At 34.5% G+C, this 27978-nt stretch overlaps 1 protein-coding gene and 1 non-coding gene across 15 annotated transcripts in view; one reads left to right on the forward strand and one right to left on the reverse strand.

The window, feature by feature from the left end:
• Positions 1-27978, reverse strand: part of ATAD2B (ATPase family AAA domain containing 2B) — a 135466-nt gene that overhangs the window by 86987 nt on the left and 20501 nt on the right. For 3 of the 14 annotated variants that reach the window (XM_036263610.1, XM_036263608.1, XM_036263607.1), the window contains exons 2-13: positions 25557-25708; positions 19091-19140; positions 18585-18738; positions 17398-17500; positions 16021-16129; positions 13678-13794; positions 10902-10977; positions 8804-8902; positions 7780-7878; positions 5865-5976; positions 2851-2966; positions 953-1127 (exon numbers count right to left, since the gene is read on the reverse strand). In XM_036263610.1, coding sequence (XP_036119503.1) covers positions 953-1127; positions 2851-2966; positions 5865-5976; positions 7780-7878; positions 8804-8902; positions 10902-10977; positions 13678-13794; positions 16021-16129; positions 17398-17500; positions 18585-18738; positions 19091-19140; positions 25557-25708 — 1362 coding nt within the window. Of the gene's footprint in view, positions 1-952; positions 1128-2850; positions 2967-5864; positions 5977-7779; positions 7879-8803; positions 8903-10901; positions 10978-11710; positions 11734-13677; positions 13795-16020; positions 16130-17397; positions 17501-18584; positions 18739-19068; positions 19141-25556; positions 25709-26699; positions 26745-26862; positions 26923-27978 lie in introns of those variants that run through there. The other 11 variants (XM_036263616.1, XM_036263614.1, XM_036263615.1 and 8 more) reach the window with 9 other exon arrangements.
• Positions 4335-4440, forward strand: LOC118631349. The gene has a single exon (XR_004959819.1). It is a non-coding gene; the product is annotated as a U6 spliceosomal RNA (small nuclear RNA).

The raw sequence follows: 27978 nt of genomic DNA on the forward strand, positions 1-27978 counted from the left end.
TCCCAATGAACACTGAGCACCATGAAGATAAGAATTTTACTATATATACTTTCTAAATCCATTATTTAAACACATCAGTTTTTAATGCTAATAACTAAAAGTAATATTTGAAGTGTTTTACTAATTACAAAGGACTTTGACACACAACTCAATAATGGATGCTCAACGAATGCTTAGTGAAAATATTGTTTTTATTTCATGTGAATTTCCTTAGACACAATAAAATATAAATTGCATTGCCAAATATGAATGACTTCATTCACTAGCTCAAACAAAACAAAATGAACTTATAGCAGGACTATTTTTTTATAAGTATTAGGAATAATATTTTTAAGTAACATGTATAAACAGTAAAGACAGCCTACACAATATTCACCCACTTTATTCTTTTATTTATTTTTTAATAAATTTTATTGATTTTTAGAGAAGGTAGAGAGAGAGAAACATCAGTCACCTCCCACACACGTCCTGACCAGAATCAAACCCGCTATCCCTCAGTGAACAGGACAAAGTTCCAACCAACCGAGCCACAACAGCCAGGGCTCACTTATTCTTTTAAAAGCATTCATTTATTACTGGATTCTTGCAGCACCATATTTACGACTGATAAAAATAATTTACTGCTCTGTGAGATTTCATGTTAACTTTTTATGCTTGTTCTATTTCTTCAATTAGATTATAATCTAATAAATATGTTGTAACCAGATTTTCCAAAAGCATCTAACATGGTATTATGTGCCTAGTAGCCACCTTGATAAATGTGTTTTGAATCAGCTTAAACTAGTACTAGTGGAACTTCTATTAAAAACCTCCAAGTCATTCAAATTCAGGTTAATTCTAAATTTAACATACTGATTGGAAAACATGCCTCCCTGTGAACAGTATGCATTTACAGACTAAGTGCTTTAACTATGTTAATGAAGATATTCTCCTATTAGCTGGTTTCATTTACCTGATCAAAAAGAAGCCTAAGTTGCCGTTCTGATTCACCAACCCATTTGCTCAGACAGTCTGCTCCTTTTCGCATAAAAAAAGCCACCTTTTTGTCTCCTTGACTGCACTCATTAGCTAATGCTCTGGCGACCAAGGTTTTACCTGTGCCAGGAGGGCCATAAAACAAACAGCCCCTAGGGAAATAAAAATTAATAAAAGTAAGTTAATGTTATCACCACCACTATAATAACCAATATAAAAATATATATCTCCCATATAATTTTGTATTAATGTATATTATCATTATTAGACACTAACAAAGCTTTTGTAGTATATAGACTTTGCTGAGAGTCCTCAAGGATGTTCTCAAAGCACCAAGCTTTGGTGGGCAAAAAAAGAGAGTTAAATCAGAGTAGAGAATAATTTGACAAGATATATCAACATTTTTAATGTGCTTTCCCTATGACCCAGCAATTTCACATCTTAGAATGTATCATACAGAAATACTCAAAAGAATGTTATTAAAATTTTTTTATTTTTTATTTTTTAATTTTTAAATGGATGTTCAACAGTAGTTTCTAATTGTGAAAAACTAGAAAAAAGTAAGTGCTACCTATTAATAAGGAACAGATACACTGTTATAATCTATAAAATAAAACACTAAAGTGGTGTCAAAATAATAATATATACATTATTAAAATGGCAGGTATCTAGAATATATTATAAAGTAATAAAGTTATGTAAGAATATTGTTGAATAATCTCACTCATATTAAATGTTTACATGTGCATAATATAGGCAAAACATAAATTCAATATATGCACAGATGTATAAAAGAAACCGGTAAAGAATATACAAAATTGTTCATCCCTAAAGAACAGAACTACTGCCCAGCAGGTGTAGCTCAGTGATTGAGCGTCAAGCCATGCACCAAGAGGTCGCCGGTTTGATTTCTGGTCAGGGCACATGCCCAGGTTGTGGGCCAGATGCCCAGTGGGGGCATGCCGGAGGTGCAGCCAATCGATGTTCTCTCTCATCAATGTTTCTATCTCTCCCCCTCTCCCTTCTTCTCTCTCTCTCAATAAACAAAAAACAAAACAAAACTTTTTTTAAAGTAGAATTACTTTCTGCATATGACATTTTCTCCTTATAACTCTGTTTTGTTTAATTTTCTCGCAAGGCTATACTAAAAGTAATAATTATTTTTAAAATTCAATTTACATCATATAAAAAACAAGTAAGTTGCTATTACAATTTTTAAAAGCCACTGTAGAATTACAGGCTAACTTTTAAACCAGTCAAATAGAATATGACTCTTTAATAGAAGATTTTCTATATCCTTAAACACAAAAAATAAATTAGAACCAAATCTGAATAAAAAGTACCTCCTACTAAATGAAAAGGAACATTTAGCAGTTTAAATCTAACAGGCTATAAATGTATATCTTCAGAATATTTTATTCTGCCCAATTTCCTTTAACATAATTTCTTAGCCTTTTCTAATATTTAACTAGCTTACCACCTCATAATCAAACAGTTAAAATGGTCAAAAAAATTATCAAGTTTACCATTTCAAAAATACCCCATCATTAAGTCAAAGACACACTTCATTGAAATTGTACTTCCAAAGATTAAAAAACATAGAGCATCAAATTCAATGCTATTAGAAAGCTAAATTAAGGAAAATCTATTTGCGCAATCCACATGTATATTCCACACCTGTTCTTGTGCCTGACCCTTAAATGCTGAAATGTAAACTTCAAGAACATAGTACCACAGCCTTAGAGCCCTAAAATACAAAATTTCTTTCCTAATTCTCACTGCTAGAACACATCAAATAAATACATATGAAATATTCGTATTTATAATCATTTACTAATTGAAATTTGATAAATTAACAGTAATAAAAATACTTACCTTGGAGGCTGAATTTTAAATTTTTCAAAAATTTCTGGATATAATAATGGAAATACTACCATTTCCTTTAGTGCATGAATATGATGACTCAATCCACCTATGCTATCAAACCGTACCTTGGAAAGAAGGGGGAAAGTTTAACATAAAGTAATTTTAACTGTTTATAGATTTTTTAAATATACAAGATAGTTTTATGATTCAGAAATAAATATCTCAGCAGGAATTGTTGAACATAAAGTTTTTAAAAAGTACACCTTTAAAATAAGTGTAGAAAAATAAAGTTGGCAGTAAAACTCAAATGTACATTTCAGTCCAGCCAAATAAAGCCATCATTCTTTAATCTCCTGGCAACTAAGGTTCAAGATTAATGCCCAATCTAACATTTTAATGGTTATCTATAGGAGACGTTATGTTGTATATACGCTCTAATAATTTACATGCCTTTCAAGATATCATCTATCACATGCATTCTCAGCAGGGGCAATATCACCCCCAAGGGGGTAAAAATTGGTCCGGGAGCAAGGTAAAAAAAAATCTTTGCTGCCCTGGCCGATATGGCTGAGCGGTAAGAACGTGTCGCCGAGAATTAAAGAGTCCTGGGTTCGATTTTGGCCAAGGGCACGTAACTAGGTTGCGGTTCATCCCCGGCCCTGGTTGGGGTTGTGCAAGTGGCAACCATTGATGTGTCTCCCTCACACTGATGTTTCTCTCTCTCTCTTACTCCCTCTCTCCCTCCAGCTCTGTCTGACGATTAATGTGAAAATATCCTCTGGTGAGGATTAAAAAAAAAAAAATCTTTGCTATTACAATGGTGTGTAACCCTCCAAAGCTCAACTTCACCTGACAAAAATTTTAGTCTTTAATACTAATTTATCTAGAAAAAAAAGAAATTTATTTTCCTTTGGGAACAACAATAAAAAATAGTTTGAGAAACACTGATCTATCACAATAAACAACAGAGATTACTCCCACCCCTAACAGTTTAAATATCTAAAACAATTTGTAAATTCAAAAACTGTACAGGCCCTGGCCAGTTTGGCTCAGCAGTTAGAGCGTCAGCCTGCGGTCTCGAGAAACCCGGGTTCGGTTCCCACTAAGGACACGTACCTCGGTTGCATTCTGTCCCCCGCCCTGGTTGGGTTGTGTGGGTGGCAGCCACTGGATGTGTCCCTTTCACATCGATGTTTCTCTCTCTCTTCCTCTCTTTCCCTCCCACTCTATCTGAACAAAAAAATGGAAAAATGTCCTCGGGTGAGGATAAAAAAACAACTGTACAGAATAAAGTGCTTAAAGAAGATAATGACAAAATGTTAACAGTGATTGCCTCTGACCATTGGGTTCTGGGAAATTTCTTTCCCTGTTTTTTTTATTCTGTTATGGTACTTCAAAATGTTTTAAAATTAATATATTACTATGATAGACAACACTTAAGTAATCTAGAAAAATAAGAGAGTCTAAATTACAAACATCCTAAAAGTAGCTAAGTGCTTGCTTCGGCAGCACATATACTAAAATTGGAACGATCAGAGAAGATTGGCATGGCCCCTGTGCAAGGATGACATGCAAATTCATGAAGCATTTCATTTTTTTTTTCCTAGTACATTCCCTTAGTGGAAACCGAACCTGGGACTCTCTGGTCCGCAGGCCGATGCTGCAACCGCTGAGCCAAACCGGCCAGGGCAAGTATTCCATATTTTAAAAAATAAATAAATAAATAAATATATAATTAAATGAAAGTAATTAAATTTTCTTGCACTTGATATCAAACTTTAAAGAAATAAGTTACTCTAATTAACTGGCAGAGATGCCTAAAATTAACTAGATTCAAGACAGTAAGGTGCTGGTAAACCAAATAAGCAAAGATCATTAAGTACAGTCCTCTAAGAATGTAAACTATTAGACATGAGATTCCGGAATTTCCTTAGGTCCTCACTAATAAAATTAAGATTTTCTCCTTTTACTTCAGATTGGATGTAGCTAACATTTCATTTTCAAATATATACACAACCCTATTTGATAACAAGTCTATCACATGAGAATCAGTTAAATTATGTTGACTAGAAAGGTTTATGGGAACAAAGATTAATATAATAAAATATGTTCTTAGGTATGCAATAACCTTATTCCCAAGTATCCTCTCAAAAAAGATTCTACTAACAGTAAGAATCTACCGTGCCCTCTAAGTCTTGTCTCTCTTTTCACGCCATATACTTTCCCGGGTGCTAGTATCTATTTTCCACAGTGACCTCACTATCTTTATATGGGTAGCCTATATCTGAAGTTCTAGCCCAGGTATTTCTCCTTAATGCCAAACTAAATAACCAATTTCCTACAAGTTACTTCAATTTGTGATGTGCCAGATACCTAAACATGTCTACAACTAACTAAATCATCTTTATATCTCAAATATATATTTCTTCTATTATGCTCCCTACCTCAGAGAATGAAGCCATCCATCATTGCACCCAGTTGCGTAAGCTAGAAACCTGGGTAATACCTTCAAGTTGTTTCTCTCCCTCATTCCTCAAAAGCAATTAATTCATCAAATTTTGTCATACCAAATTCTCTCCTCAATTCTGTCAAATCCATATGCTCTTCTTTCCATCATTACCCTACTTTCTTTCTACCGTGACCATTACTCCAGATTACTAGATTACAACTATATCTGAAACAGTCTCCTTAACACCAGCCTTGCTGCCCTCAAATCAACTACATCACAGACAAAATAATCTAACATGCAAATCTGATCTTGAAACCTAAGCAACAGCTTCAACAATACCCCACTGCATTATCATGGTTTATGGGGCTCAGACTCAATTCCTAACCATTTTTCATTATATACTCCAGCAATATTAAAACAGAAAAAGAAAAAAAATAACATCATATGTGACAGAGTGCTAGGTTCCAAATATATACATCAAAGCACTAATAATGATGATATCTAGATTTTTCTGCTTTTATTGTGTGTTGCTTTAGAAACAAAGTACTTCTAGAAAAACATTTACAAAACTTACCGATTTATCAATGTTCATTGGATCAACATCGGCCAAGCTTGCACCCACTTTGACACGTTCTCGAAGAATACCACTAGCTAAATCTTCTGTTCTTAAATTCATAGGCAAACATCTAAAATTCATAAAAATTCAAGTTTCACATTTTTAATGTTAAAGAAGTTTAAATATTTGACACATTTTCACCATTCTCTTTTATCATAAACCAGAAAATAACATCAAAAGAGTCCATATTTTTAATGAACATAACAGTCTGAGGAATGGGGTAGTCCCAGAGACGTGGAAGTGGGGTACAGACTGACAATCCCCAGAAGAGAGGGTGATGGGGGAGAAATAAACCACAGAACTTATATGCATGTATGCATGAACAATGGACATGGACAACAAAGCTGGGAACAGGGCAGGGAGGGCGGGGGAGGGGGGAATCAGTGGGGAGGGAGAAACATCTGTAACAAAAATTAATTTAAAAAAAAGAGTTCATATTTTTTTAAAAACATAAAGGCACATTTATTTATTTACTTTAGATGGAACAGAAGGGACAGAGGGAGAGAGGGAGAAAGAAAAACCGATGTGAGAAAGAAACATGGATTGGTTGCCTCTCGCATGACCCCAACCAGGACTGGGGATCGAACCTGCAACCAAAGTATGTGCCCTTGACCAAGAATCACACCTGAGACCCTTTGGTACAAGAGCAGACACTCTAACCATCAAGCCAAACTGGCCAGGGCAGATTCCATATCTTCTTTTTTTTTTTAATCCTCACCCGAGGACATTTTTGCATTTATCTTCAGATAGAGTGGGAGGGAGAGAGAGAGAGAGAAACACCAAAGTGAGAGAGACACATAAAGTGGTTGCCACCCAAACAACCCCAACCAGGGCCAGGGACAAACTGCAACTGAGGAACGTGCCCTCAGCGGGAACCAAACGTGGGACTACCTGGTCCGAGGGCCAACACTCTAACCGCTGAGACAAAATCAGCCAGGAAAGATTCCATATTTTTAAACTACTTTTTCTAAATTTTATCAACAGGCCAAAAATAAATTTATTCACTAGATAAAGCAAACAACCTCAATAATCTATCTGTCCAAAAAAGGCAATCAATCTATTCCAACTTAGAAAGCTTAACCTACCTGATAGTCCATATTATACAAGTATAAAATAAAATAATAGATGGACTATATATGTACTGTAATATATGGCATAAATGAACTCAAGCTTTGTTATATTTAAATTTATCCTGATATTATATGAATATGTCCACTCAGTTTATATGACTGAAGAAATTTCTTTCCCCTTTCCGCAAAGGAAACCAAGTTTAGACCACATTATGAGAACTAAGCTTAATCTTTTGTGTAACTACTTAAAAATTTATCTTTAGCTACCTAAAATCCTATACTGTATTATTTAATTTTTATTATCCCTAAGAAAATATCATCTACTTCCTCTTTTAACCTTGGGTAAACACCAAAAAAATGACAAAAAGCCCCAAAAGAGTATAGCTTCTATAATGAATGTAACTTTAATAACATTTCTGAGTGTTACCTTCTCTTAAAAATATATTTCCAGCCCTGCTAGGTTTGCCTCAGCAGTTAGAGCAGTGGCCCAAGGACCAAAGGGTCATGGGTTCAATTTCTGGTCAAGGGCACACACTGGGTTGTAGGTTTGATCCTCAGCCCCGGGCTGGGTCATGCGGAGGGCAACAATTGATGTGTCTCTCTCACATTGATGACTCTCTCTCTCTTTTTCTCGTCCTCCCTCCGTCCCTCCCTTTCATTCTATGTAAGAATAGAAAAATATCCTCGGGTGAGGTTAAGTACAACAACAACAACAAAATAAATATATATATTTCCAAAGCAAGTATCAGAATAGTTCAGATTAAATAGGCATTCCTTTATTTAAACTTAGATTTTTCTCTTACATTTTCTTTCCATCATCTACATAAGGAATTTTTGTCTGTATAAAGTCCACACAACTCCAAACTTGTTTCGAAGACCTGCTAAATAAAAACTTGGTATTTCTACAACAAATATGTAACACCAAATTATAGAAATGTTTTACCAAATGTAAATTTTCAAAATATAATCTATCTTTAGTACCATAAATATAAGCTATAAAATTAACTCAATTTTTAAAGAATAAATTATAATTTGAAGCTTTAATTATTTACTAGACAAAATACTGATTCTCTCTCTCAGTGAAAACTTTCAAAGTTTTAGGAAGCCATGTAGTAATCATTTATCTACCATAGTTAGACAAAGACCACCAGAAGCATTCATTTGACCAAAACCAAAACACATTTTCCAATAAAAATCCAAGGGTTCCTGGCGTAATTCTATTAGAAGCCAAATCTTACTCTGAGTGCTACAATCATTATATGCATCTAAAAATCAGCCTCACTGATGTCCAGCTGGTGTGGCTCAGTGGATTGAGCATCACCCCATGCACTGAGAGGTCCCAGTCCAATTCTCCACATGCTGGGGTTGTAGGCTCAACTTCCAGTAGGGGATATACAGGAGGCAGCCAATCAATGTTCTCTCTCACATTGATGTTTTTATCTCTCTCTCCCTAAAAAATCAATAAAAACATATTTTTTAAACAATAATAATAAATAAAATAAAATCAGCCTCACTGAATGAATTTGGGATAGAGGAAAAGGTATGGAGAAAGATATTGCCATAGAGGCTGGCCTCTTCCCAGTGGCTCTTCTTCCTTTACCTTCCACACATCATTTTACTGAATATTTACACTGTAAATAATCCAAGGTCAGATGTCTCCTCTAAGAATTACTAAGTAAAAACCAACTCGGCGCATTACTCTAGTCTAAAATATGTGTTGAGTACCAGTGTTAGCAAAATGCTAGTACGGATAAGAATCCCATTCAAAATATAAAAACCGTTCTTCCTTTTCTCTATAAGGAAAAAACAATTAATAAATTTACTAACCTATTTCTTGCTCTTGCCATGCTTTTTGATTTTCTTCTTTCAAAACGTTCTTCATCAGAAGAAGTTGTGTCACTACTATGAATAGCATGCTTCTTTCTCCTATTTAAAGAGAGTAAATCTTTAAAATCATAACAGCAGCAAATGGCTTTTAAAAACACATTGTAAGCATCATATCTACAATTAGCTTAATAGAAAATACATACACTCATCCATTCATTCAAAAATAGTTAAGCTCCTTGCACTCATGCAGTACACATCTAATAAGTATAAACATAGTAAGTTCCACAGAGCAAAAGAGGAGGAGGAGGAAGAGAATAGGGGGCCCATAATTTTTTAAATAGGGTAGTTTAGAAAAGCACAAGTATACATGTACAATGACAATTATGCAAGCACATTCTTTACATTATTTTTTTTTCCTTTATTGATTTGAGAGAGAGAGAGGAAGTGAGAGGAAGTGAGAGGAAGAAAGAGTAGAAACATCGATAAGAAAGAACATAGACTGGCCGGCCGCCTCCTGCATGCCCCTCACTGGGGATTTGGCCCACAAATCCTAGGCATGTGTCCTGACCGGGAATTGACCCAGCGACCTCTTGCTGCATAGGTCAATGCTCAACCACTGAGCCACACTGGCCGGACCATCACATTTTACAATAGCAAAAGACTGATAACAACCTGACTCTCAATAAAAGACTAGTTTTAGAATTACAATATAACAAATGTAATATTATACAACTATAACATAAATGTGAACTTCCACTATACTGAAAAGACTGTTAAAATGAATTAAGTGAAAAACACAAGGTGTAGGGCAATGTACACAGACCATTTTTTAATATGTTTTTATTGGTTTTTTTTTTAGAGAGAGAGGAATGGAGAGAGAGACAGAAACACTGATGTGGCAGAGACACAGCAATCAGTTGCCTCCTGCGAGCCCTCTACTAGGGATCGAGCTCACAACCCTGGCATATGCCCTGACTGGGAATCGGACCAGGACCTCTCAGTCCATGAAACAACACTCAATCCTTGAGCCACGCTGGCCAGGCTACACAGTACATTTTATGGGGTAACAATCGATAGGTGTATTTGCATATATACACATAGATATGTATATATGAACATATTCTCGAAGGACATCCAAACTGATAACAATGTCACCATGAGAAAATGAGAGACTACTAAGGCTAGGAAAAAAGCTTTCCATGTTCATTTAAAAAAAAATTTTTGAGCCCAGCTGGTGTGGCTCAGTGGTTGAGCATCAACCCATGTACCAAGAGGGCACTAGTTCGATTCCCAGTCAGGGCACATGCCCAGGTTGTGGGCCAAATCCCCAGTGAGGGGCATGAAGGATGCATCCCAAACGATGTTCTCTCTCATCGATGTTTCTACCTCTCTCCTTCTCTCTTCCTTTCTCTCTAAAAATCAATAAAGAGAAAAAAAATTTGAGCCCTGGCCAGTTTATCTCAGCAGTTAGAGCATCAGCCCACAGACCAATGAGTTGCAGGTTCGATTTTGGTCAAGGATATGTACCTACGTTGTGGTTCGTCCCCAGCCCTGGTCGGAGTTGTGCAGAAGGCAGTCAGTCGATGTGTCTCCCTCACGTAGATGTTTCCCTATCTCTCCTTCTCTCCCTCTTTCTCCCTCCCTCCCTCTCTCTCTGAAGATAAATACAAAAATATCCTTGGGTGAGGATTAAAAAAAAATTTTTTTTTAAATAAAAAGAGCCCTGGCCAAAGGGTCAAGGGTTCAATTTCTGGTCAAAGGTACGTACCTGGGTTACAGGTTCGACCCCCAGCCCCAGTTGGGGTCATGTAGGAGGCAACCAATCGATGTGTCTCCCTCACATTGATGTCTCTCTCTCCTCCCCCACTTCCCTCCCTTCCATTCAATCTAAAAAGCAATGGAAAAACATCCTCAGGTGAGGATTAACAATAAAAATTTTTTAAAAAGAAAGATTCTATTTAGTCCCTCAATGGCATTATCATTTACACCATCAATACCTATATTGTAATTACTAGGCATAATGTTATGTATTATTTTTAAAATATATCTAAATGACAGATGTAAATATTTCTTCCTTTCAAAAACCAACAAAACATACCTGATATGACTTCTTCTTGCTGGAGATCTGTGAATATCAAACAGAGTGTTTTCCCTCTTTTTTTGATGAGCTGGTACTTTAAAAAAAACAAACAAAAAAAAACAAACAGGATAACAGAAATAACTAATAATAAAATGATAAGTTGATGTATTAAAGGGGTAGAAATTACTTCTGTTAACTTTCTGAATAGAAGCTGGTCATATGTCTTCATATTCCAAATAATGTCTAGAAGGTGCACAACAAAAATAAAAACTTTGTGGTGTAAGTTGCAAATAAACATTCTAAAAAGATATTAAATTAAATATATGGGTTAAACAAGGATTTCTCAGATACAACACCAAAAGTAGAACCCATTTTTTAAAATTAATAAATTGGAGTTCTTCAAAACTATAATTTTTGCTCTTTGAAAGACACTATGAAGAGAATAAAAAAAAAACAAGTTATAGACTTAGAAAGTATTTGCATCACATATCTGATAAAGAAGTGATATCCAGAACACATGAGGACCTCTCAAAAGTCAAAAATAAGAAACTAAATAACTCAATTGAAAAAAATGTGTAAGAGATTTGAACAGACACTGCAACAGAGATAACACTGGCAAACCATCACATAAAAAGACACTCAACATCATTAGTTAATAGGGAAATATAAAAATACAATAAACACATATTAAAATTAATTTTAAAACTGACCATACCAAGTTTTGGCAAAAATATGGACCAACTAAAATTCTCATATAATCTTAGTAAGCGTAAGTGGCGCAATCACAAACAGTTGGTGATTTCTTAGAAAGATAAACATATACCTACCTAACCATAAAACCTAGCCATTCCACTACTGGGTACTATAAAAAAAAAAAAATGAAAACATGTCTAAACAATGATTTGCATATGAATGTTCAGAATAACTTTATTTATAATAGCCAACACTAGAAATGTCAATAATCTCAATGTCCATAAAACAAATGCATCAATAAACAAACTGTTACATGCCCATACAATGGAATGCTACTCATTAATAACAAGAACACTACTGTTATGTTCAACAACATGGATGAGTCTTACAATAATTATGCTGAGCGAAAGAAGTCAGACAAAAAAAAAAAAGATGTACTATGTACTGTATATAATATTTGAGGAAACGTAAACTAATCTATAGTGAAAGAAAGCAGATTAGATCAGTGGCTGCCTGAGGATTAGAAGCGGGGAGGCACAAAAAGATTAGAAGTAGATTATAAACAAGATGAAATTTTGGGGTCCAATGAACATGTTCATTGTCTTAACTGTGGTGAAAGCCTCACAGGGATATACCTAAGGTATTTCAAACTTGCCAAATTATACACATTAAATATGTGTAATGGAAATGAACTGTAATTCAGTTATACCTCAATAAGTATTATTTTTTATCTAGAAAAATGGCTCACAGTCTTTTTCATGTCCCAAAACACTTCCCCCACTATTAATAAGACTATCTATGATAGTGACTCTTAACTGGAGTAGAGAAGTATCTACATACTTGGGCAAGGTTCTAATACAATAACTCTGACAGATCCCTTTCAGAGAATCAATCGTTGTTTTAGAAAATAAGAGTTTGTCGGTCATGTGGGTGGCAGCCACTCGATGTATCCCTTTCATATCAATGTCTCTCTCTCTCTCTTCCTCTCTCTTCCTCCCACTCTACCTGAACAAAAAATGTCCTCGGGTGAGGATAAAAAAAGAAAAGAAAAGAAAAGAAGAGTGTGAGTAAAAAGACCAAGGTTCTCCCTGGCCGGTTTGGCTCAGCGTTTAGAGCATTAGCCCGTGGACCTGAGAGTCCCAGGTTTGGTTCCTGCTAAGGGCACATACCTCGGTTGCAGTATATCCCTGGCCCAGTTGGGGTCGTGTGGGTGGCAACCACTCGATGTGTCTCTCTCACATTGATGTTTCTCTCTCTCGTTCTCTCTCTCCTTCCTGCTTATCTGAAGATAAAAATGCAAAAAAAAAAAAAAAAGACCAAGGTTCTTCCTTCAAAACATGATAATAAGTCAAAGAAGCTAAACACAAAAGGTCATATACAGGCAAACCTAGAGAAACAAAAAGTACATTAGTAGTTGCCAAGGACTGGGGATGAGGGAGAGGGGAGTGTGGAAGTAATAAAATGTTCTAGAATTAGTGGTGATGACTGCACACTCTTGTGAATACACGAGATATCAATAAATTATACATATTAAAAACCAGCAAAAAAAGGTGAATTTTATGATATGTGAATCATATCTCAATTTTTTTTTATTTGAAAGGAACCAATAGTGATGGAATTTCCCAAAAGCTGAAAAAAGTCAATAAAAGAGTACCTATGGAATTCATTATTTATTAGATTTAAGCATTTCTCTTTTCAAAAGAAAACAAAAACAGAAACCCTATGTTTACTGGCCAAGCTGCAGCCGTGTACCACTTTTGTACTAAATTACTCAACCAATGGAAACATAGAGATACTTGCTCTAAAGAACTGCTATAAATGAAAGTGTTCAATAAACTATAAAGTAATAAAAAAGTAAGAACAGTATTTATTATGAAGTTTAAGGTTCTTTAAATAAAATGTACGTGCTCTGTGTAATTCTATATTACAACTTCAATTTTCTTTCCATTGTGTATGTAAACAGAAGAACATATAGGAAGAGATGTATAAAACCTACAAGAGATTTCATTCTTTTAAATTCAGCAACACCAATTTTTTAAAGAGATGGGGCAGAATAAGCTACTCAACTACAAAAAGAAAAAAGTTATTAAGAGTCTCCTACCTATTGGAGGTGCTTGGTATCGATCCACTGTTTTTCTTTGTCTCAAATTATATGGTCTATCATTTTCTTCTCCTTCTGCCTCTTCAACTTCTATATCTCCATCCTCCTCTTGAGATTCTAATTTCCCCCATACAAAAGAAAAAAAGCACTGTTTTAATCCACAGGATTGGTCTATTCTAGAACTGAACATTTACATTTTATCTTTTTTATTTTTATATTTAAATGTTTTTATTAATTTTTAGAGAGGAGGGAGAGGGAAAAAGAGAGAAACATCTATATGATAGAGAAACACTATTTGGCTGCCTCCCGCACACACTTAGACCGGAGATCAAGCCTGCAATCTGGGCATGTGCCCTGACCAGGAATCAAACCTTCGGTCTTTCAGTGCAATGGAAAATGCTCAACCGACTAAGTAACATAGGCCAGGGGCTACATTTTATCTTTTACTCTTTCTGCACAGGTGAGATTTAAAAGTATCAATACTTTATGATACAGCATAAATCAATATAATTAAAAATCAACCTAGATAGATGTAAAAGCAAATGCCTTTCCTACAAATAATCAATATAGCTATCTGCTAAATAAATCAATATGATCATATTTCATCTCTTGATTTACATATGAATCAGAATTTTACTACAGCAAACTTCATTCAATGCCCAATTAACCACTGAATTAGGTTAGTATTCAAATACAAGTTGGTAGTTCAAAAAAATATGTTCACAAGATAATTACTAATGTTATAGCAAAAGCAATTTTTGATTGCACTATAACAGTTTTTAGGCCTATTGATAACAGGTAAGCATGGATTAATTACATTTGGTAGGAAAATCCAGGTAGGAATTGGGTGGGAACATAAGGCAGACTTCCAGGGTATTGATAATACTGTAGGTTGTTTCTTGACATTCGTGATTGCTTTATGATAATTAACCTAGCTATATATATAAAAGAATAAATTAATTATACATAAATACTAAAAGTTTCTTTTTAAAAAGTGGTTTTAAAAAACTGGCTATACCTATGATGTGACATCTATTTGTAGTTTAAAATGAAGTCTAATGAAAATTTTTAGGCTTAAGGTCCCCAAGTGCAATATACTTTACAATGAATTTTTCAACCACAAGAACTGTCAATTTAACACAATCATATTAAGGCACAGGAAAAAATTTTAATTGCCAGTGATGTTGAGTGAAATAGGAGATTAAAATGCAAAGAACTTTACATTTTACTCATGACATCTGAAAGCTTATTCTAAGTTTTTAAATTTTTTATTATTAGGTTATAGAGAAAATCAGCAAATAAAATATTACTTAGCTAAATACTATTAATCACTTGTGCCCAAATAAGTTTCCTAAACGTTCAAAAAAATATGTTTTGAAAAAAAAATGCCTGCACAATAACACTATTTACTATGGGAAGAAATTCTATTCATGTTAAATCTACTTTGGAAACTCCATAAAGGTGTTCAGTTCATAAAAAGAAAAAAAATTACATTATAAATCTGTCTCACCTATACTGATTTTCTCCAAAGGAAGCAAGCTGTAACAATAATAATATTTGTTCAATAAAGTGCCTTCATTAGAAATATCAGCTCTTCGTAACTTGCTAATAATATATTGATTATAGAATAAGAGCAATAACCTATTCTTCTCCATCTAAGCTACTCGAACAGTGGGCACTAGTAAGACTTCCAGGTTAATACAAGTACCCTGCATTTTATAATATACCAAATCTCCTGAAAACCCATTTCAATAAAGATTAACTCCTACAGAATTAAATCCTATAGATGTACCAGTCATTAATTTATAATCCTTGGGGCAAACGTACTTTCATCGTGCTCCCAGCTCCAGCCCTACAAATTTGGGGTTCTTCAGTACAGAACCCAGACATGCATCAGAAAGAATAGTAGAACTCCCTTTACTAGTATACTCCTCAGTCCATAACTACATTTGGGACCCAAATAATCAGAGATTTAGAAGCTATAGATAGAAGGTGACTTTGCATAAAGGCTTCTGATTGGAAGGTACCTAAATACAAAAGAGGCCTGACCTAACAAGCAAATCAGCTCATGGTAAATGCCAAATTAGGTCACTTAAGGACTACCAGTAGCTACTAATAAAATACATTATATTACAATGTATAGAGTACAGTAAAGGCATTTTTCCAATGCAGAAAATGAAAACTCAGAATGCCGGTTGAATAAAAATTATTCTAAATTATACAAAATATAGACCTCTATAGTCAAAAATCACCCACGTGGCAATATTACATATATATTATTTGTACATATTTTTCTCTTCTTCCACCTGAACTTTCTAGTATTTCATGAAGTATTTTACAAACCTTCTTCTTCACCTTCAGTAGAGACTTCATGATGATTTTGTATCCCATAACTATTTCTTCTCAGTGACTTTCTTCGCCTTTTCACTCTTGAATACATATCCATGTTTTCCTTTTAAAGAAAGAAATTTGTCAAATATTAACATGGAATTTATTCCTGGCTATATTATAACCCAATGAGACACACCCACTCAATAAAATTTATTGAGCATCTATTTACAAGGCACAGATTCTTAAAAATGAAGCTTCCTGAATTCAGTAAATATAAGGGACAAGAAAATAAATAAATACAATGTATAAAATATTTGAAAATTGTAAGCTATAAGGCCATGGGATACTTTCTCCCACAAGCAAATTATAGTCTAGTAAAATGGAATAAATAGCAAGCAACTATAAAAGAAAGTAAACAGAGTTAAATGCCATAAAGAAAGGTACACAGTAGAATTCAAAGAGATGACCTTCTCTTGATAAGGGTGAGGAAGAGAGGCAACATTTGAAATGAAGTTTGAGCTCAGTGGATTGAGCATCATCCCATGGACTGAGAGGTCCTAGTTCAATTCCTGGTCAGGGCACATGCCCAGGTTTCAGGCTCGATCCCCAGTAGGGGGCGTGCAGGAGGCAGCCAATCAATGTTTTTCTCTCTCTCTCTCTCTCTCTCTCTCTCTCTCTCTCTCCCCCCCCTCCCTCCCTCCCTCCCTCTCTCAAAAATCAATAAAAAGGATATTTAAAAAACAGAAAAAAGAAATGAAGCTTGAAACAAGGTAGGACTGTCCAGCCTGTGTAGCTCAGTGGTTGAATGCTGACCCATGCGCCAAGAAGCTACCGGTTCGATTCCCGGTCAGGACACATGCCCAGGTTGTGGGTCTAATCCCCAGGGGGACATGCAGGAGGTGGCCAATCCATGTTCTCTCTCATCAACCTTTCTTTTTTTTATCCACACCCGAGGACATTTTTTCATTTTTTGTTCAGATAGAGTGGGAGGGAGAGAGAGAAACCTCAGCATGAAAGGGACACATGAGTGGCTGCTTCCTGCATGACCCAACCAGGGCTGAGGACAAACTACAACCGAGGCACATGCCCTTAGAGGGACTGAACCTGGGTCTCTCTGGACCACAGGCTGGCACTCTAGCCGCTGAGACAAACTGACCAGGGCATCTCATTAATGTTTCTATCTCTCTCTCCCTCTCACTTCCTCTTTCTCTAAAATCAATAAAGAAAATTTTTTTTAAAAAAAGAAGCAAGAAAGCAAGAAAGTCCCAAGCTAAAAACGAAGAAGGAACAATTCTGTTAATCCAAGAAAATCCAAATGTTGTTCACTTCCCTTTTTATTCTTTAATAGAAATTAAAAATTGCAAAGGTTGTTAAAGTTAGTTTACTCACAAATTCTGTATCTGTCCACATTCTAAGTCGTTCCACTTCTCCTGATCGACGATTCCGTCTGATGTTAATGTTGTCCATTTCTTGCAGTACAGCTTCAGCAGTACTATAATCATATAATAAAACTAGGGTTTAGACAATTGTGGAACAGTACACTGTGTCATCCACGTAAAAGAGATCTTCGCCAAAACATAATTAAATCATCTCTGATATGTAACTGTACGTAACATCCCTTTCTAAATTGGCATCCATCAGAATATAATGCCTTCAAAAATGATGGAACCAAAACATCTTCTACCTTAATATATTTATTAAAATGAAACTTACAAAATAGAAAACTTTTGTTTATAAGGCTCCAAATATTTAAATCCATGACACCACTACAAATAATTGACTACCAGATCCAAGGCATTGAAAAAAAATAACTAATTTAATATTTTTATTTGAAGATGGTGTCATGACTTATATAGGACAAAGGATCTGTAAAAGGTTTAAAGCCAATAACATAATATAACAGGAATTTCTAGAAATTAGAGAACACTGACATTAGCACTTTTCACCTTTCACACACTTACTGTTTCCAGACACTGGTCTAAGTAATATATAGCAAATGTACAAATGAAACTAACACAAAATAATATTGAATGTAAACTGTAATAGAAAAATGTAAAAAAGTAAAAATAATAACTAATATTCAAATTTGACATTATCACTAAAGAATATAATTTCCTCTCCTATCAACAGGGATTATATTGCTCTCCCTTCTCCAGGCTAAGCTGTTTCTCTAGCTACATCCCACATACCCAAACTCATAAAGACCTTCAATTCAAAATCTTAACTAAGCAAAATTATATATTAATAATGAAACTTAATGTTGTTTGAAAATTATCAAAGATACAAATGTTAAATGAGAAAATATTGAGTAACTATAATGAAGACAAAATAAAATTACTTTCTATAGCATCCATGCACAAGAGCTTAAAAACAATGAGAAAATTTTAGCTATTACATAAATTGTATTAAATCTAGTAAACTGACTAGAAACTGACAATCACTGTTAACTGCTGTTAATTCAAATTAAGTTGTAATTGTGTTTATTACTAAGTCAGTGCTTAAGTTATTTTTAAAAACATAACTGGCTTAAAAATAAAATAATTAAATGAAACTGCTTACTGCATAAGCATTCATACCTATTAACTAGCTGATCAAATAACAAACTCTGGTTCACGCTTTCAAATCTGTTTTTCCTGGAACGACAACTTTTTCTGACTTCCATGTCACCATTTATACAAGAAAGGTCTCCATCTCCCTTCTTTTCCCCTCGAAGGGGATGGCTTCGAAGGGCTATAAAAAGAGAGAGAGTTCCATTTCAAAGTACAGAGTATAAAAAGAAAATCAAAACATTACTTTTAAAAGACTACAGAAAGTTTAACATAAGCTTTTAAATGGCTTTAATATCCAATAATCTAACATTTCTATAAATGCTTACAATCTGTCTTAATAATTTAAATTATTTCCCTTGTACTGATTTTTTAACACTTAACAATTACATATGTATTTACTGACTGAAATCCAGTCACTACCAACCATATTCTATGCATACTAGTAAACCACTCTTATTTACCCCACTTAATGCTTTAACTCTAATAACATTATAAGAAATTCAATACTAACCAGTTCATAATAGAATACTCACATAAGCTACTATGTCCATTTGGTAATGTAGCACCAGGCTGAGAAGTTAACCTAGAACACAATTATATTTAATATTCAAACACATCAATATTTATTTAAAGAAGCAAGAAATGCAATACTGGTGGAATTATTTTAATCTTTAAAATGTCAGTAATAAAGTATTACTTTTTTTTAAGAGTAAAGACTTTTACTCTAACATTGATAATATATCAATTAATAAAATATACTGAATCATTTCATTACTACAAGAACAGACTTAATAATAGAACTTATTGTCTCTTCAACTCTGTAAGCTAAAATCCAATGAAAAGGTTTAAGCCTAAATGTGCCATAAATTAACTGAGGCCATTAGTAGCGATTGTTGCAGACATTTACTATTGATTTGGTTGAAAAAATAAAACTGAAACAATGACAAATTTATTCAAACAGTAATTTATAAGAAGAATAAAGTACTTGAACACCAATACCATTTAATAATGCTTTCAAATATTTTATTACACATTCTAAACTGACAATAAAAACTTAGCTAATTTCCAAAACAGTCAATTCTCCCTCTTGGGTGGAGGAAGAGAAATGTTAAAAAAGAGAGATTTGAAAAAACCGTGAGAGAGTGAAGCCATGAAAGTCGAAGCGTGAAGTGGCGAGGGACAACTGTGTAGTAAATAAAGAATCCCACTTCACAGAAATTCATTTATTGCTGTAGAGTCTGGAACTGATTAACCACAATAAACGAGGGCCAACCATACCTGAATGGTCATCAAAACATGAAGACTTAAGGAAACAGTCACTATATGCCTTGCTACAGTTAGAAACTTTAAAAACTAAATTGTTATACTAGAGAAGCATTTTTTTAATGCAACAATTATTATTTTCAAATATAAAAAAAAAAGAAGAGGGATTCAGAAAATAGTAAATACATATAACTGTCTTCTACTATCCATTTGGTTTGCACGAAATTTTGTTGTTGTTGTTAATCCTCCCCCAAGGATATTTTTCCATTGATTTTTGGACAGAGTGGAAGGGAGGGAAGGAGAGAGAGAGAAACATCAATGTGAGAGAGACACATAGATTAGTTGCCTCCCGCATGACCCCAACCAGGGCTGGGGATCGAACCAGGTACGTGCCCTTGACAGGGAATCCAACCCAAGATCCTCTGGGTCTGTGGGGACATGCTCTATCCACTGAGAAAACTGACCAGGGAGGTTTGTACAATTTTTTAACTAAAATATTCTAATGTTTCTGGTTACTCTGGCACTCTTTTTGTTAAATCATAAATTTTAAATGTTATAACTTAATTATAAATATCCCTGCCTAATAAAGATAATAGGATGATTAAAAGATACAAAAACTCAAACTATGTGTCTTCGGAATGTCAAAAAAAAAACAAAAATAAAAACTTCAGTCCTCCTTCCCCAGAACACAACAAAACTGTCATTTTCTAATATACTCTATCTCTTAGAAAGTATTTCATTTTTAGCACCTTTGAAAATCAAGTACACAATTCTCTTGGCACATGAATTTGACTATAAAGTAATGAAATTGATGTATTAACAGGACATTCCTTAGAAGATTATACATATGAAATTCTCTAGAATAAATCTTAAAATCCACCTAAAACCAAATAAAAAAATCAATTTTATTCATAAATATACTTTAGCTTTGAACCCAATATAACATTAACTCGGTCTGATCAATTTATTCACAAGTCTTGGCTCCAAATGAATTTTAGTTATATGCAAAACCAAATGGTTAAAATTACAGAAAAGAAATCTGTAACTTTTCTGAACAATAGCAACATCACTAGGGACAAAAGCACAATAAGCTTTTTGTCCCTCTGAAGAAGACAATGCTTACTTGGTTTTTATTTCTTTGCTAATGAGAGATGTTTAATGGGGGGAGGAGGACACATGTTCTTCAATCTAATTATTTTACAATCACAGATTATTGTCATTATTTTACCACTATCATTTCTCTTTATAAAAAGAATAAATTTATAAAAAAGACAATATTAAATACTATGTATATAAAGAGAGAATATTGGGATTTTATGGGTTGGTCTGCCTATACAATATCATGTGCCTAAAATGTCTCTTGAATCAATGTTCCTGAAAGTTAACCGTTTAAAATGTAACCAGGTGGGTTCACTGCTTAAATGAATCCACCAATAAATACTTTATAACTATAAAGTCTTTGCTTATTTTTTAAAAGTAGGGTTAGGTAGGAAATATCTCCCTATATCTGTTTCCTAAATCTGTTATTAATCCTCATCTGAGGATATTTTTCCATTGATTTTTCCTTCCAGAGAGTGGAAGGAGGAAGGAGGGAGGGAGGGAGAGAGAGAAACATCGATTCGAGACATATGTTGATAAGTTGCCTTCCACACAACCTTGACTGAGGTGGGGATAGAACCTGCAACCTAGGTACATGCCCTTGACCGGGAATCAAACCTGTGACCCTTTGGTCAGAAGGCCAACACTCTAACCACTGAACCAAACTGGTCAGGGCTGTTTCCTAAATTTTTTAAATGGAGAGAGTATAACTTTATATTAGATGATCATTACATTAGAGTTTTTTATACCTTTAATTATCTGTAGCAACTACCAATGCAATACCAGACTTAAAAATCATTACTTATACTCCCTTTCCCATAAATCCAAGGCATTTAATGATTTAGAGGGTTTTAAACCTCAAGTCAACAAAAGTCTCAGTGTGGAAACCCTTAAGCACTGCCACTCTTCAATTCCAATCTGCCTCAGCAGTCTAACATAGGTGGTTATATTTCACCTAACCTCATTACTCACTCATCATCTCAACACAAAACAAATTTTTCACAAATAATACATTTAAGTTTATAGTTTGTCTTATCAAAGATTTAATTTTGTATCTTAAAGTATGACTTTCTATATTCTAAAGACATCAAATGCATGCTACTTTCCCCAGGTTGCCTACGACAACAACACCCGGCCTCTAAGTTAAATAAATATATACTGGCTAAATAAATGTCAGCTGACAGAAGTCAGTAAAATGGGATTCTATACTCAAAATATTTGTCAGTGACAACATCTATCTACATTAGCATATATATTTCTGAGTTTTTACATATAAGATAAAGAATATATTGTAAATATTTTTTACCAAACAAAATACTCATTTTATAAAAAATGATCACTCATTATAATTACATTGATGAACTTGGGCCTCCAAATACATACCCAGATTTCAACCCCAAAAGAAAACACAATCTATCTCAAATCTTTTATGAAAACTTAGAAATTATAGTTTCTTTTACCTCTCTCTTCATCAATTACCTATTTCTAAAAAGAAAAGTCGTTTTACCAATCAACAGTCATTTCTTTAAAGAATTTAGCAGTCTTTACAAAGTCCTTTAGGATTAACTATTTTTCATAACTGATACTAACTCTTATCCATATTCAACTTTTCTCCAAATGAATAATATTTGTAAGGAATTATTTTTTATGAAATTCAATAATTTACTTTAATGCTCATAAGAACTTAGATTACAAAATAAAGAAATCAGGATTATTAGATTCATGACATAAAAACAACCAAAAGCCTTCAAATAAATTTTGATTTTTATATTTATGCTATCTCAAAATCTAAAATGTATTAGCTATAACTTTTGCTTAAAATTCAATTCTGTTGAATTTAATAGGTCAAATGGCATTTTCTTTTCAAGTCATATAAAACACCTGAAGATTCTAACAGTGTAGCAGTTACATTCCTAAATGAAAATTTAACTCAAAAAACTTTTTAAGTCCTGGCTGGTTTGGCTCAGCAATTAGAGCATTGGCCCTCGGACCAAAGAGTCAAGGGTTCGATTCCAGTCGAGGGCACAGTGGAGGGCATATATCTCGGTTGCAGTTCTGTCCCCAACCCTAGTCAGGGTAGTGTAGGAGGCAACCAATCGATATGTTTCTCTCACATCGATGTTTATCTCTGTTTCTCTCTCTGTTTCTCTCTCTCTCTTTCTCTCCCTCCCACTGTATCTGAAGATAAATGGAAAAATATCCTCCGGTGAGGATTTTAAAAATAATTTAATTAATTTAAAAAGAAAACTTTTTAAAATGTGAAATGCTAAACATTATCTTTCTGCCAAAACAGAAACAGTAAATTTTATTAGCATTCATTATTTAAAAGCTTTTTAGTCAAAATGTATTTAGTATTTTTTTCAAAAGGAGTATATCACTCTAATGTACCTAAATGGAAGCAAAACTGTGTTTCGCTTCCCCCAAAACGCTTGAGGTCTTTTTGCATGAAAGAAGTCAACTTACATAAAGACCTTCTGAGTGGAGAAAATGTGAGAAATCTAGTGTATTACATTCTCAGATTTGAATCAAACTGTTAAAATTATCTTACAGTTAAAGGTCAAACTTTAACACTAACATTTTTTAGAAATATTATCTAGAAAAAGAAACCTTATTCACTTACTAAATAAGTACAAGAGACAGATTATAACAGGGAGATCAAGTCTAGAAGTATAATTAAAGGACAATACTCATCTTGAGAAATATCATTATAGTGATATGGATCTGTTTCATCTCACATATCAATGAGTATGAGAAAGGAGGTAAAAAATGAACAGACTATAATTCCTGTATTTTTCTACTTAGCTCCCACAGAATGCAAAATAAAATTTTTTAAATACCACTATGCTGTACACCTAAAACTAATATAATATTGAATGTCATTTATAAATGAAAAATAAATTTTTAATGTTTAAAAAGAAAAAGAATTTAAAATAAAGTGAACGCTTTCTGGACCATATTGAAATAGGTAAACTCTTTAGGGACTAATAAATGTACACTGCCTGTCCAAGATTATACAAGAGCAAACATTTTTTTAATTAAAGAATATAACCATCCGGTGTAGTGGTTGAGCATTGTCCCATGCATCAAGAGGTTGCCGGTTTGATTCCAGGTCAGGACACCTGCCCAGGTTGTGGGACCGATCCCCAGTGGGGGACATGCAGGAGGCGGCCAATCAATGTTCTCTCTCATTGATGTTTCTATCTCTCTCTCCCTCTTCCTCTAAAACCAATAAGGAAAATAAATTAAAATATATATATAGGCCCTGGCTGGGTAGGTCAGTTGGTAAGAGCATCATCCCAATAAGCCAAGTTTGCAGGTTCAATCCTCAGCCAGGCCACATACAAGAATCAACCATTGAATGCATAAATAAGTGGAATAATAGCCCAGCCAGTTTGGCTCAGTGGTTGAGCGTCAACCCATACACTAAGAGGTCACTGGTTCAATTCCCAGTCAGGGCATGTGCCTAGGATGTGGGCCTGATCCCCAGTGAGGGGCATGCGGGAGGCAGCCAATAGATGTTCTCTCTCATCAATGTTTCTCTCTCTCTCCCTCTCCCTTCCACTCTCTCTAATTTCAATAAAGAAAAAATAAAATAAAAAAATAAGTGGAATAACATATCGATGTTTCTCTCTCGCACTCTCTCTCTCTCAAAAAATTAATTAAAAAAGAGTGTGTGAGTGTGTGTGTGTGTGTGTGTGTGCATAAAATTAAAAAAAAAATTTTTATCCTCACCTGAGGACATTTTTCCATTTTTTGTTCAGGTAGAGTGGGAGGGAGAGAGAAGAAGAGAAAGAGAGAAACATCGACGTGAAAGGGACACATCGAGTGACTGCCACCCGCACAACCCAACCAGGGCCGGGGACAAACTGCAATCGAGGTACATGCCTTTAGCGGGAACTGAACCCGGGTCTCTCTGAACTGCAGGCTGATGCTTTAACCACTGAGCAAAACTGGGCTAAAATTAAAATATTTTTAAGTACTTCAAGGAGAAATGAAACCAAAGAATGTCCCTTTTACTTTTGTTTGCAGTTGGCATATCATCAGTATTTCTCTATCAAAGACTATGCAGAAAAGAGAAGCTAAAATTCTGAGTTCAAAGTTTAAATCTATTCTGTGTGTGTGATTATCCTATCTACATTAAATCATTACCATTTACTTTGGTAAGTAAAACTAAGTTTTCCTGCTTACAGTAAATCAGACACAAGCAAATCTAAGTTGAAAGCAAGAAGATAAATGAAAAAAAATTCTTTAAACTTTTATTCATATTTTAATATATTTTACTATGTCGATTCAAGTGGAATATTTAATCATTTTAGAAAGAGGAAATTTTACTTATTTTCAAATAAAAAATAATTCTAACTACATGTTCTTACTTAAATTGTCAGGACTATACATGTGTATGCATATTTAAGACTTATCAAAATTCATACTGTTTTAGTAATAAGTTTCTATTACATACTACAAAACAAATATATTTTATGGCATATCTAGAAAAAAATCATATCAGAAATTATAAGGTAAGTTTAATACAGTTTATAAGTGTTTCTAGATACTCCCAGCTTTACGATTTAAGAAAATTAATATTAACATCAAATCATTCATTAAAAAACAATCAATGAGTGAGTGCTCACTTCTCACCTGGCCTGTCCAGTTGATATGTTCCATTCCTCTCTCTGACCAGCACTTCGTGATTTTGATTTGTCTTTGCAAACAGAATCAGGTTGTTTCAAAGTGCGTTTGGCTGGAGGAGACACATGGCTATCACTTAAACTACCATCAACCTCAGATTTCTGAAAGACAAAGTTAAAAATGTATTTATTATTCCTAATAAAACACATAGTATTGTTAAGTTATTAGATAAAGTACAGTATTTATTCAACCAATAAATATGTACTAAATGAACCACTTTACAAGTGTAGCAAAATGTAATAATCTGTAACTACAGAAACAAAAGTTAGAAAAATATGTTTAGTCTTTTATTTATTTATTTTTTTAAGAGAAGATGGGAGAGAGAGACAGAAACATTGATCAACTGCCTCCTGCAGGCTCCAGGAACTGAGCCCAAATTTTGGGCATGTGCCCCCAACTGGAATCAAACCGGGACCTCTCAGTCCATGGGACAACACTCAATCTACTGAGCCACACCAGCTGGGCTGGGCTTGTTTGTATTTTGAAAGTTTCAAGCCTAGCCCTGGCTGGTCTGGCTCAGTAGTTAGAGCATTGGCCTGCAGACCAAAGAGTCATGGGTTCAATTCCAGTGAAGGGCACATACCTCAGTTGCGGTTTGGTCCATGGCCCTGGTCCAGGTGGTGAGGGAGGCAACCAATCAATGTTTCTCTCTCATGTCAATGTCTCTCTCTCTCTCTCTCTCTCTCTCTCTCTCTCCCTCCCTCCCTCCCTCCCTTCCACTCTATCTGATGATAAATGAAAAAATATCCTCAGGTAAGAATTAAAAAATAAGAGTATCAAGCCTACAGAAAAGGTGTGTGTATATGTTTTTATGATGATTCCCCATTCCTCTCCTAAATACTCCACCGTGTATCTCCCAAAACAAGGACACATTGCTACACTAGCATCGTATAACCCTCCCAATCAGGAAGTTAACATTGATATAACAGAGCCAATCCACAGACACATGAAAATTTTATCAAATGTCCTAACATGGCCCTTTTTCCTTTCTGGTTTAGGATCCTATCCATGAACACACATTGCATTTAGTTACCACATCCTTTTCTCCTTCAGCCTGAAATAGTTCTTTAGTCTTTCCCCATCTTTCATGACCTTGAGTGTAAGGAGTAAAAAGCTTTTCATTCCCCAGGATGACCTTCAATCTGTGTCTATTTGATGTTCCTCATAAGCAGATTCAAGTCATACATTCTAGGAAAGAATATACAGAAATGATATTGTGCATACCACACCTACCCATCATTATCACCTTGATTACCTGGTCAAGTTGGTGTTGCCCAGGTTTCTCCACTGTAAAGTCCATTTTTCCTTTGTATTTCATTAGATTATGTGGAATTATTTTGATAATTCAGCAATATCCTGTTCTTCATCAAATCTCAACCCACCAGCCTTAGCATTAATTGACTATTCTTGCCTTTATTCAATACCATTATGACGATGATTATCTACTCCCATCATTCCTTCTACATTTTTGGTTGGTATACTACTTTTTTTGTTTGTTTGTTTATTGATTTAAGAGAGAGAGGAAGGAGAGGGAGAGAGAGACAGAAACATCAATGAGAGAGAACATCTACTGGCTGCCTCCTACATTCCCCCTACTGGGGATTAGGCCCACATCCTGTGCTCTGACCAGGAATTGAACCGGCAACCTCTAGGTGCATGGGTCGATGCTCAAGCAATGAGCTACACCAGTTGGGCATAGTTGGTATTCTACTTTAAAGAGCTTTCCCCTTCCCCTTTGCCTAATTCATTTATACATTTATAATATACATTTATAATATATATATATAATATATATATAGGCACTTTGTGGATTCTTATTTTATTCTAGGGATTATAATCCATTACTCTATTTATTGTTATTCAAATTACAAAAACTTTGGCCACTGGGAGCCATTTCAAAGTGGTGGCTGTGTCCTTTTGAAATGCCCCCATCATTCTGAATATCTCCTTACATTCTGGCACAAAAAATATCTCTAAGTTCATCTTGTACTTTCCCTCTCTGATCCTAGAATTAGCTATTTCTCTAAGGAGCTCTAGTTCCTTTCAGTCAAAGATGGTATTTAGAAACCAAGATCTGAGCAATAGGTGTGCTCACTGTTACTGAGGGTTTCACTGCTATTGAGTCCTCTTAGCAGAGAGAGCAAAAAAATTTGTATGAAAACACACACACACACACACAATCTATACCTATTTCTTTATCTGTGCATAAATAATAACAAATATGTGTACACCAGTGCTTCCAGTTCTAATTCCACACCTTGTTTCTTTCTAGACTTTCCCTTTTCTGTTTCTTGTTTTTCCCTCACCCGAGGACATTTTTGCATTTATCTTCAGATAGAGCAGGAGGGATAGAGGGAGGAAAAGAGAGAGA

This window comes from Molossus molossus, unplaced genomic scaffold (assembly GCF_014108415.1).
Source record: "Molossus molossus isolate mMolMol1 unplaced genomic scaffold, mMolMol1.p scaffold_m16_p_15, whole genome shotgun sequence".
In the NCBI taxonomy this organism is placed as follows: domain Eukaryota; kingdom Metazoa; phylum Chordata; class Mammalia; order Chiroptera; family Molossidae; genus Molossus; species Molossus molossus.